An 11,899-nucleotide genomic window follows, 5' to 3' on the forward strand; every position below is an offset into this window, starting at 1 on the left:
TTTCTTTAGGAAAACAGTGCTTTTCTCTGTTCATCCTTAACCAGGTTTAGTCAACATTGTCAATGACAAATAAGAGCGGCAATGCAACAATATTTTGAGGCCCACATGTTGCTACCCCTCCTTCATTTATTTATCAGTTTTAGAGACTATCCAATCAGAAGTATGTTTTTTGCTTTATTGATATTTTTTATCTTTTTATCATTAAAACAATTACAAAGTGGGGTATAATCATTAACTATTAAACCAACTGTTAATGCATTAATGATTAAAATAATAATAAATTCAGCAACACATGTCAAAAAAATAAAAATAAAATATCTCTTTTACATTTAATTCAAGCAAGATCAACAGACAAGTAGCTCAGTTTAGACAATTTGACAGTGGGTGAAGCAAGCTGACACACCAGCAGGTTCCTCATCTACAAATTGGAGGTTTTCCTTCCAATTGGCCGAGATATGTGTCACAGTTTTACACAGATTAAACAATCATCACAATTCACCTCGTTTCACGTAGGCCCCCTGCTAACATCTGGGGAAACAGAGACATGTACATATTTGAATGTATACATTAATTTATCATTAGACCCTGGTTCAAGCAAGAAAACTAACAGATCTCAAACCGATTCTTCTGGTTTGCATGCAGCAGTCTTTTTACAGAAAAGCTAGTCAGAGGATTTACTAGTAAGTCAGAAATCAGACCCCTTCATGGATTACTGCCTTGTCGTGGCGAAGGGGTTTGCAGGGCCACCCAAGACGGAAAGGTCATAGCAGAGAGTTCTGACAAAACGTGATCCACTGGAGAAGGAAATGGTAAACCACTCCAGTATCTTTGCCATGAAAACCCTATGGACAGTAACAAAAGGCAAAACGATATGACGCTGGAAGATGAGCCCCTCAGGTCGGAAGGCGTTCAATATGCTACTAGGGAAGGGCAGAGGGCTAGTACTAGTAGCGCCAGAAAGAATGAAGCGACTGGGCCAAAGCCGAAAGGACGCTCAGCTGTGGATATGTCTGGTGGTGAAAGGAAAGTCCGATGCTGTAAAGATTCTTTCTCCATAGGAACCTGGAATGTAAGATCCATGAATCAAGGAAAGCTGGACGTGGTCAAACAAGAGATGACAAGACTAAACATCGACATCTTAGGTATCAGCGAACTAAAATGGGCAGGAATGGGTGAATTTAATTCAGATGACCATCAGGTATACTACTGCCGGCAAGAATCCCTCAGAAGAAATGGAGTAGCCTTCATAGTCAATAAAAAAGTAGGAAAAGCAATACTGGGATACAACCCTCAAAATGACAGAATGATCTCAGTTCGAATCCAAGGCAAACCATTCAATATCACAGTAGTCCAAGTCTATGCCCCAACCACCGGTGCTGAAGAGGATGAAATTGACCGGTTCTATGAAGCCCTACAGCACCTTATAGAACTAACACCCAAAAATGATGTCCTTATCATTATGGGAGATTGGAATGCTAAAGTAGGAAGCCAAAAGATAACTGGAATAACAGGCAAGTTTGGCCTTGGAGTACAAAATGAAGCAGAGCACAGGCTGATAGAATTTTGTCAAGAGAATACGATGGTCATAGCAAACACTCTTTTCCAACAACTCAAGAGACGGCTTTACACATGGACATCACCAGACGGTCAACACAGAAATCAGATTGACTATATGTTCTGCAGCCAAAGATGGAGAAGCTCTATACAGTCAGTAAAAACAAGACCAGGAGCTGACTGTGGCTCAGACCATGAGCTTCTTGTTGCAAAGTTTAGGATTAAATTAAAGAAAGTAGGGAAAAGCGCTAGGCCAGCCAGGTATGAATTAAATCATATCTCTGTTGAATATACAGTAGAGGTGAAAAATAGATTTAAGGAATTAGATCTAATAGACAGAGTGCCTGAAGAACTATGGACAGAGGTTCGCAACATTGTACAACAGGTAGCAACCAAAACCATCCCAAAGAAAAAGAAATGCAAGAAAGCAAAATGGCTGTCTGAGGAAGCTTTGCAAATAGCTGAGGAAAGGAGGGAAGCGAAAGGCAAGGGAGAAAAAGAAAGATATGCCCAATTAAATGCAGAATTCCAAAGAATAGCTAGAAGAGATAAGAATGCCTTCTTAAATGAACAATGCAAAGAAACAGAAGAAAACAATAGTATAGGGAGGACCAGAGATCTTTTCAAGAAAATTGGAGAGATGAAGGGAACATTTCATGCAAAAATGGGCATGATAAAGGACCAAAATGGCAGGGACCTAACAGAGACAGAAGAGATTAAGAAGAGGTGGCAAAATTACACAGAAGAACTATACAAGAATGAGCTTAATGTCCCTGATAATCACAATGAGGTGGTCACTGACCTCGAGCCAGACATCCTAGAATGTGAAGTGAAGTGGGCCTTAGAAAAGCTGAGCAACAACAAAGCTAGTGGAGGTGACAGTATTCCAGCTGAGCTATTCAAAATCTTAAAAGACGATGCAGTAAAAGTGCTACACTCAATTTGCCAGCAAATTTGGAAAACTCAACAGTGGCCACAGGATTGGAAAAGATCAGTTTACATTCCAATTCCAAAGAAAGGCAGTGCCAAAGAATGTTCAAACTATCGCACCATTGCACTCATTTCTCATGCTAGTAAAGTTATGCTTAAAATTCTACAAGCTAGACTCCAGCAGTATGTGGATCGAGAACTACCAGAAGTACAGGCAAGATTTCGAAGAGGCAGAGGAACTAGAGATCAAATTGCTAACATACGCTGGATCATGGAGAAAGCTAGAGAGTTCCAGAAAAACATCTACTTCTGCTTCATCGACTATGCTAAAGCCTTTGATTGTGTGGATCATAACAAACTGTGGCAAGTCCTTAAAGAGATGGGAGTACCAGACCATCTTATTTGTCTCTTGAGAAACCTATATGCAGGCCAAGAAGCAACAGTGAGAACTGGACACGGAACCACTGATTGGTTCAAAATTGGGAAAGGAGTCCGGCAAGGCTGTATACTGTCGCCTTGCCTATTTAACTTATATGCAGAGCACATCACGAGAAAGGCAGGGCTAGATGAATCAAAAGTTGGAATTAAGATTGCCAGAAGAAACATCAACAACCTAAGATATGCAGATGATACCACTCTAATGGCAGAAAGTGAAGAGGAACTAAAAAGCCTCTTGTTGCGAGTGAAGAAGGAGAGTGCAAAACTTGGGTTGAAACTAAACATTAAGAAAACCAAGATCATGGCATCTGGCCCTCTCAATTCCTGGCAAATAGATGGGGAAGAAATGGAGGTAGTGACAGATTTTATTTTCCTGGGCTCCAAGATCACTGCAGATGGGGACTGTAGCCAAGAAATTAAAAGACGCTTGCTCCTTGGGAGGAAAGCCATGGCAAATCTAGACAGCACACTAAAAAGCAGAGACATCACACTGTCAACAAAAGTGCGTATAGTCAAGGCTATGGTCTTCCCAGTTACAATGTATGGCAGTGAAAGCTGGACCATAAGAAAGGCTGAGCACCAAAGAATTGAAGCCTTTGAACTATGGTGCTGGAGAAGACTCCTGCGAGTCCCTTGGACTGCAAGGCGATCAAACCGGTCAGTCCTAGAGGAGATCAACCCTGACTGCTCTTTAGAAGGCCAGATCCTGAAGCTAAAACTCAAATACTTTGGCCACCTAATGAGAAGGAAGGACTCACTGGAGAAGAGCCTAATGCTGGGAAAGATCGAGGGCAATAGAAGAAGGGGACGACAGAAAATGAGGTGGCTGGATGGAGTCACTGAAGCAGTAGGCGTGAGCTTAAATGGACTCCAGAAGATGGTAGAGGACAGGAAGGCCTGGAGGAACATTGTCCATAGGGTCGCGATGGGTCGGACACGACTTCACAACTAACAACAACAACAGAAATCAGAACTGTACTTATTTACATTATCTCTCAAACTGTCTGGTAAAACAAAAGTTTTGAATTATACTTCCTGGTTAGAGCTCCATTCAAAAACAGTAAAATTTATATCTAAGTGACAGCCCAATTGCTTACCAATTGCTCTATTTCATTATCTTTAAGCTGTATGCCCTCTTCTAGCAGCTGGACCAATTTCTTCCAAAGCTGATGAAGTTCAACATTGTCTGCACCTCCTTCTCTTCTTATTTTTATTAGCTTGTGCCAACTTCGTGCCATCTATCAAGAAAATGTCAAGAACATCTCAGTTCAGGACAGCTGCAATCAAAGCAGGTGATTTGAAGTTAAGCAGTATTAGCCTAGTTCAGGGGTAGGCAACTTGGCTCTTTTATGACTCATGGACTTCAACTCCCAGAATTCCATAGCTGACTCAGGAATTCTGGGAGTTGAAGTCCATGAGTCATAAAAGAGCCGAGGTTGCCTACCCCTGGCCTAGTTAGTATTTGAATTAGGGACCATCTGTGAATTCCAGCTGTTGACCAAAACTGTGAAAACTGAAGAAAACAAACTGGAAGAGGGCACTGGCAAATGAGGTCTGTAAAACTGTCAAGAAAATTCCGTAGATGTAATCATCTGGACTTTAGAACAAGATTAAAGATACTCTACAAAATATCTCCTGAATAGATTTTAAGAACATAATTACTGACTTCTTCCATGATTCCCCTTTTTAATAGAAAAACTATGCTATTTTGTTTCTAAAATGAAAATAAAAAATTAATGCCTTTCTTCCTTGAATGGGAACAGAAGTGATGTTTTGAGCAACTGAGATACTAATTGGGATAATGAGTAAGTTATGTCAATCAGGAAGCATCAAAAAAAGGCTAGCTGAAAGTACAAAAGAAAATATTTAATGTTGGTAGGAATTACAGCTAAAAATGGATTACCTTTGATTAAATAAATAGAAAAAATATTAGCAATGGCAAAGATAGCATTACAAGGTAAAAGATTAACAATAAGTACTTGAGGAAAACCTCTTTGTAAATTCCACTTCCATTAATACTTGAAAAGCAATACCTCTGCAGCACTGAAACACTCTAGAAGGAAGAACCAGCATATTTCAAGGCAATCAAATAATAGAAAATTGACATTGTTGGAAGCAATCAAAAGCAAATATTGTGTGGGTTATTCACCGGCTGGCATACTAATATACCAAGTCCTAAAGAAGGATTTATCACAGGCATCCTTGCAATATTTATTTCTAAAAAACCTGATTCACCTAATGGCTTCCTCAATGATATGAGGACAACCAACCTATAAATCATAAACATTGTCTGAGACGCTACACATCCTCTTTGTGACCTGTTTTCTTTGTTACCTTCTGGGAGGAGGCTTCATGGTATCCGAAGCAGAACATCCAGATTCAGTCAGTTTCGTTCCATATAGTATTAACCTTGTGAACTCTAAAGCTTCCTCCTTCCGTTATGTATTCAAGATGGACAGTGATTAATATTTATATTTTACTTATATGTAAGGGTATAGGTCTGTACATATGTATATAGTACGTTTAAATGTGTGTTATGTATGTGTACACTTTGAGAGCAATTAGCTTTCATTTTTAATGTGTGCCATTGTGCCTACAATAAAAAATGACAATAAAGATTATCTATCTATCCATCCATCATCTATCTATCTATCTATCTATCTATCTATCTATCTATCTATCTATCTATCTATCTATCTATCTTATATCATAAAAATAAAACTGAGATCAAATCCTGCACCACTGGCATAAAATGTTTTGAGTAAAAATTTCTAAAATGTTTCTAATCCTAATGATGCTATGAAAAATTCCATCGCAATCCACAAGCCCCCCACCCCCAAAAAAACAAAATACAGTAAGAGGGAAATTAATAAAACCAAGGGAAACCTAAAATCTCGAGGATCAGAGAAACAGCCTGGAAGAAAGCAAAACTGTGCAATTATGAAAAGGGAGTACAATATAATTGAGAACACAAACTATTTGCCCAGGCTAAACCAAATTATATTGGGTCTAATAAGCAATCTAATCAATTTAAACAAATGCATGTAGAGTTATGGCTAGACTTGACCATAGGACACAGTATATGAGCAAAATACTTCTTGTCACAAATAATGCTTCAGCATCCAATAGTAAGCTTAGTTCTAGTACCACTTCAAAGTAAATTCCAAGAGGTCTTAGGAACATGTCCCCCGATGAATATTTAAAAGGGCCTCATAATTTTGAGAAAACTCAAGGGATACAAAGCAAATGATACTTACAAATATAAAATCAGTTAGCTTTTCCTGTACTTACCCAAAAGCATTTTTTGTGTACAAGACTGTTTACAATGACCAAAATAAAATTAGTAAAATATAACTAACCTGAAGATATTGTTTATCTTTATGATAGAGCTCCACAAGCTTTTTACATACTTCACACCATTTTGGTTGATCATTGCTTAAAAAAAAGTAAGATGCATTTAGTTATTACTTAACTTCTTAAAGGAAAAATGCTTAAAGATAACCATTTTTAAGGTAACTTCTTCTGCCTTTTTCAATTCTATCCTGCTTCTGATCCTTGATTTTTATTTATGAAAGGTACATCTAGCATTCTCCATCTTTCTTTGGGTGGTGTGGTGGCTCAGTGGTTAAGATGCTGGGCTTTTCAGATAGAAAGCCAACAACCTAGGTTTGAGACCCAAGAACTATGTGATGGGGTGAGCTTCCGTCCCCACCCCAGCTCCTGCCAACCTAGCAGTCTGAAAGCAGGCAAATGAGACTTTGGTGAGAATATAACAGTGCTCTGTGACATGCTGGCCACATGACCATGGTAATGTCTTCGGACAGTGCTGGATCAATGGCCGTGAAACAGAGATGAGCACCACCCCCTATAGTCAACAACAATTAGCCAAGTAAAATCCACAAGGACTCCTTTACTTCTTTTTTTTTTACATCTTCCTTTCTGTCATCTTTTCTTCAACTTCCTTTGGACTTCTGCTATTTTTTTTCACTAGTACTGTCTACAACATCTTTTTTAATCTTTTGTCTTCCTCAACCTAGTAGACATGGCTTCCCTTCACTGGTCTCTATTTGATCATCTTTAATTTTACAACTACCTGGTCCCTTTATCCCTTTTTCACTTAGCATTATTTTCTTTCTTTCTTCTCCTCAGTCATTCTGAATGAGAACTTAGCATTTATAACACCACTTGGAGGTGGATGAAAGCTTAATATATTGAGGGTTATTTGCTGCCTCTTTCCAAGATAATTCTCAGGGGGGGGGAAGGAGAATGGGAAGAGGAAAATGTTTCCTAACTGAAGGAATACACAACTTACTAACAATCCTTAACCATAGCTTTGCTGCTGACAACATCTATGTTCTTAAAATAATTTTAAAATGAGACAGAGACATACAAACCAACAAAAGGGGTGAAATACTCACACCTAAAGAATGTGTGGATAAAATCTCTTATTTTAAAAAATATTTTAAATATGACAGAAGGTTGAGAGCTGACAAAATATATATATAACTATTTCTTACTTTTCATAGAGTTCTAGTAGTTTCTCGTAAACCTTAATCCAGTCTTCCTTGACATCTGTATGATTCCTTTTTTCATACAAATTTGCTAATCCCTAGGTGAAATTGAAGGATGTCACTTTGGAAGCAAATACTTGATGTGTAATATGTAGCTTCAACTTTAATTATCAACTTTTATGGACTATGCCTTCCAACATAACATATTTAATAACAAAAAATGAATTAAAGCAATTCATGATGAAAATATATAAATTATTCTTTATAAACCAGAGATAATTACAAGTAGTCCTTTGGTTACACTGGTAATTGGGACTCGGACTGTTATTGCTAAGTGACTGCAGTCATAATCGGTGATATCACATGATTACATTATTTAGCAACAGCAATCCTAGGCATTCCTGGTTGCCATGATAACCCAATGACACACAGCATTAAGTAGGAAAAGGAGTATTTCCGTGGAAGGAATGCAGAGGTGTAGGATTGCATGAGTGCAGTGGGTTGTGGGGGAAACCAAGGGAGAGCTGGAACAGGACATTAAAAAACTGCAGGAAGTTGGGGGCGGATCTGGGAGGGCTGGTGCAGGCCATACACAGGGGTGCTGCAGGCCATAGGAAAAGCAGGAATGACTTACCGGAACAACTTGTGACATCTCGTATGATTTCACCATTGATTTGCTTGTGGGAAGCCAGCAGGGAAAATCACAAATGGTGATGATGTGACTGTGGCTACTTGTCACATTATAATTAAGGGCCAGACACCCAAGTGCCCCAATCATGATTATGTTACCACGTGGGTCATTCCCAGGTGGAAACTTTGATGACTGGTTGTACATCCACTTTTTCAGTGCCATAACTATGAACAGTCACTGAAGGAATGGATGTAAGCCAAGGACCATCTGTATAATCTTTTAAGGTACTAACTGCCAACTGTTTCCCAATGATTTGATTTGCAACAGAAATGAAAAACTGTCATTGACCCAAAAACCAGAGTGCTCCATTCTGGGGCTGAAAATGAAGAATGTATAATGCTGAGCTATACACAGCATCTTAAATAATAACATTATATTGCACATGTGCAAATGAGCTATTAGCCAAGGGGGAAAAAGGGGAGGGGGAGGCTTCTAATCTTTGAGTTCACCACACTATTATATTTTCTGAAGATCTACAATTTATTCACATAAACAGATATGTTTATATTCATATAAACATGTTTGCATGGAAAATGGAATTAATGTCATATATACCTGCCATGCCAGCAACTGCCCAGGATCAAGTTCAGCAGCCTTCTTATATGCACCTTGGGCTTGTTCAGGTTGTTCTAATTCAGCAGCCGCCAGGCCAATGAATACCCAAGCATTGTAATTATTTTTTTCTTGTTTCAATACTGCCTATTAAACAGAAATTCAAGTGAAAATATCAAACTATTCTTTTTGCAATTCAGATGCACATTTATTAAATGATTTAACAATTTAAAAAGTTATTCAGATTTATTGTCTTAGACTGTGTATTGCCTTAACCCCAAATCCAGAATTTATATAACATCTAAAAGTCTATGGAGATTCTCAGTCATATAGGTCATGGTTGTCCCAAAGGTGCTTTTTCATGAGGCAACTGTACTTTTTTTTCTCTTTGAAGACGTTTTACTTCTCATCCAAGAAGCTTCAGCTGAAGAAGCTTTTTGGATGAGAAGCGAAACGTCTTCAAAGAGAAAAAAAAAGTCCAGTTGCCTTGTGAAAAAGCATCTTTGGGATAACATCTAAAACTATGCAAAAGTCTTGATAGTAAGAAATATGTTCTGGATGTTCAATTTCGAAGTTTCATTATATATAAAAATACTGGTGGAAAAACAGCCTGCCAGTGCCAGTCTCTTAAGACATTACAAACAAACTAACAACCTAGCTCAGTGGTTGGGTTCACAAATGATGCTAAACAATACTATAATGCCATATGCTTCCTTGTGGCTTCCAAAGTAGTCTGTAAAGTGATTGTGCCTAATTCAACAAAGTAGGTTAAATAAAACTCTGGCTTAACCAGGAAATTTTATATAATTATAAAGGAAAAATAAATCCCAAAGGGTAGGATAAGAAAGTATTGTTGCAGAAAAAATAGTATGACAGCAGTTAAGACTATACAGTAAAAGAGAAAGAAAAATAATTATACAAGTGTGTATAATTTCAGAAGATACTCCTGAAATGGCATTAAATATTACAGTCCTATGAACATGTTGTAATGTTTTAATGCAGACAAACTCTTGACTATTGATTACCTTGCAATGTTTCAGTGCTTCTTTATACTCCTTATTTCTTATTGCATCTCTGGCACTTTTCAATGCTGCTTTCACTTCCTTATTTGACATGACTACAGGCAATATTAATTTAAGAAAGTTACTGATACATATGAAGACATCTGACGTATATATGTAAAGTAATACAGTATAGTATTTAACTCAGCAGCATAGCTAGGTTAAAAGAAACATTTTTATCAAGGACATGCTGTTGCATATATAAGAGAATACAACTAGAGAGTATATACAGAACCCATAATCCAAAAAAATTGTGGTGCTAAAAAATAATGAAACTTGTTGCAATAGCACAAGCTCTGGCCTTTTGTATTTGCATCCTAATATCAGATGTAACTACAGCAGGTAAATTCCAGAATTTGCATTGTGACATATGTACTCTGTCATATGTCTCCCCACTTTGGAGGCCTATACCTATTCATCCATTTTGCAGAATTTGTAGATTGCATGTTGGGCTAATATATATATTTGGTCATTCAGGTTTTTTCAATTCTTCAATTTTTCAATACCTTCAATTCTACAGGGGAAAAAACCCGAATGACCAAATAAATATATATATATACGAAAACAAATATATGTATGTGTGTGTGTGTATATATATATATATATATATATATATATATATATATATATATATATTTCTTGGTAATTAAAGAAATTTTGAGTGTTTTTTAGTTCAATGAAAGAAATGACAAAATAAACAAAAAAATTATTTCATCTGCTTATTTCCCCCCACAATTATGTTGCTTCTTTCTTTTCAACCCAGCCAAATTAAGCATTTTGAATAAAGCATGTCTTTCACTTTCAGAGATCTCTCAATAGACCTTCTCTATCAGTATTATTCTAATGGTCTGCAGAGGGAACCCTTCAGCCAGAGTATTCAAGACATTTATATTATTGTTAAAAGCAACCTAATGTAAAGCAGCAAAATGACAAGTATGTTACAGATGTGAAGGGAATTAGGAATTTCTTTTAATTGTGTGGGCAAACATTTAAACTGCTATGGTCTGAATTTATAATTCTGTTTCCCAACACTTGCTAGTACAACTATATTTACATATACTAAGATCATCACTGTAATCAATAGCTGTACTTTAAAAATGCCCATAACGTCCTTCACAATTACATATACAACAAAACAAATGTCTCTGTCTCGAGTCTTAAATAATTAACAGGAAAACAATTACGGGAGGAAAATATATGGCACGGGTTGAAAAATACATGGCAAATGCGATGACATGTATCCTACACGCGAAGTTTATAACCAAAAATGGAAGATTCAGTATGCTTCTTTAGGGATCTTCCAGACAAAACTTTTCACTGCAGAAATGTCCCGCTTTCCTTGCAATAGGTAGGGCATCTCCACAATAAATGTCTTTATCAGTTAAATACTTTGTGAAGTTTTTTTTTCTCCTTAACAGACTTTTTGGGAAATTAAAATGATGGGGAAAGCCAGAATTATAAATGGAAGGCGACGTTGCACCAAATGTTTGGGATGCGAAATGTCACCTTTGCAAAAAAAACAAAAAAACCCTCGACTGGAACCACCCTAAGACGACAAGGCCAAAGGCCACGTAGCAATAGGATCCGTGGACACATGGAGAAGGGTGGGGGACGCGGCGTTCAGAACTGCGCTGTGAGCCTGATCGTTTCGCTTTCCACCAACGAAATCCGGCTTAAGCGCGAGATTCGTCGGGTTTTCTTTGGAAAGAAGCCGAAATCGGGCACAATAGCAGAAAAAGTGCGCTCGAGGGCTCAAGACCCTCGCCCGGGGTCGCATAACAGGCACACTCACCAGCTGCCGCTGCACCCAGGAAAACTACTAGTACCAGTAGCCACCAAGTATCGTTTCCTCAAATTCGCAAAAAAAAAAAACCTGCGCAGGCGCGATGAGTTTTTTTAATTTTAAAGCTCCTCTCCCTTGTCCTTGACGTCAGAGGGCAAACCACGCGAGGTTGTCTGGTTCAGTTTTCGCGCGGTGATGGGAGTTGTGGTTCGCTGGCGGAGACGTTTCTACGCAGTTACTTTCATTGTAAAGTTTCGAACTTTTCACACTTCTAAACTAATTGGGGAGAATACATTCCATTTTACTACTGGATGTAATGCACTTTTCATTTTGCTGATTTTCTTACTTCTGGATTACGTTGCGAGAAATGCACGCAATC

General features: G+C 37.9%; 1 protein-coding gene across 2 annotated transcripts in view; it reads right to left on the reverse strand.

The window, feature by feature from the left end:
* SKIC3 (SKI3 subunit of superkiller complex) overlaps positions 1 to 11,581 on the reverse strand; it is a 58,092-nt gene extending 46,511 nt beyond the window's left edge. For both annotated transcript variants that reach the window (XM_081321743.1, XM_081321744.1), the window contains exons 1-6: positions 11,530 to 11,581; positions 9,702 to 9,793; positions 8,680 to 8,823; positions 7,440 to 7,531; positions 6,282 to 6,357; positions 4,020 to 4,160 (exon numbers count right to left, since the gene is read on the reverse strand). In XM_081321743.1, the coding sequence (XP_081177869.1) occupies positions 4,020 to 4,160; positions 6,282 to 6,357; positions 7,440 to 7,531; positions 8,680 to 8,823; positions 9,702 to 9,791 (543 nt within the window). In that variant the 5' untranslated portion in view covers positions 9,792 to 9,793; positions 11,530 to 11,581. The remainder of the gene's footprint in view (positions 1 to 4,019; positions 4,161 to 6,281; positions 6,358 to 7,439; positions 7,532 to 8,679; positions 8,824 to 9,701; positions 9,794 to 11,529) is intronic.
* Positions 11,582 to 11,899: the final 318 nt, after the last annotated feature.

Source organism: Vipera berus (genome assembly GCF_964194415.1).
Source record: "Vipera berus genome assembly, chromosome: 2".
NCBI lineage: Eukaryota > Metazoa > Chordata > Lepidosauria > Squamata > Viperidae > Vipera > Vipera berus.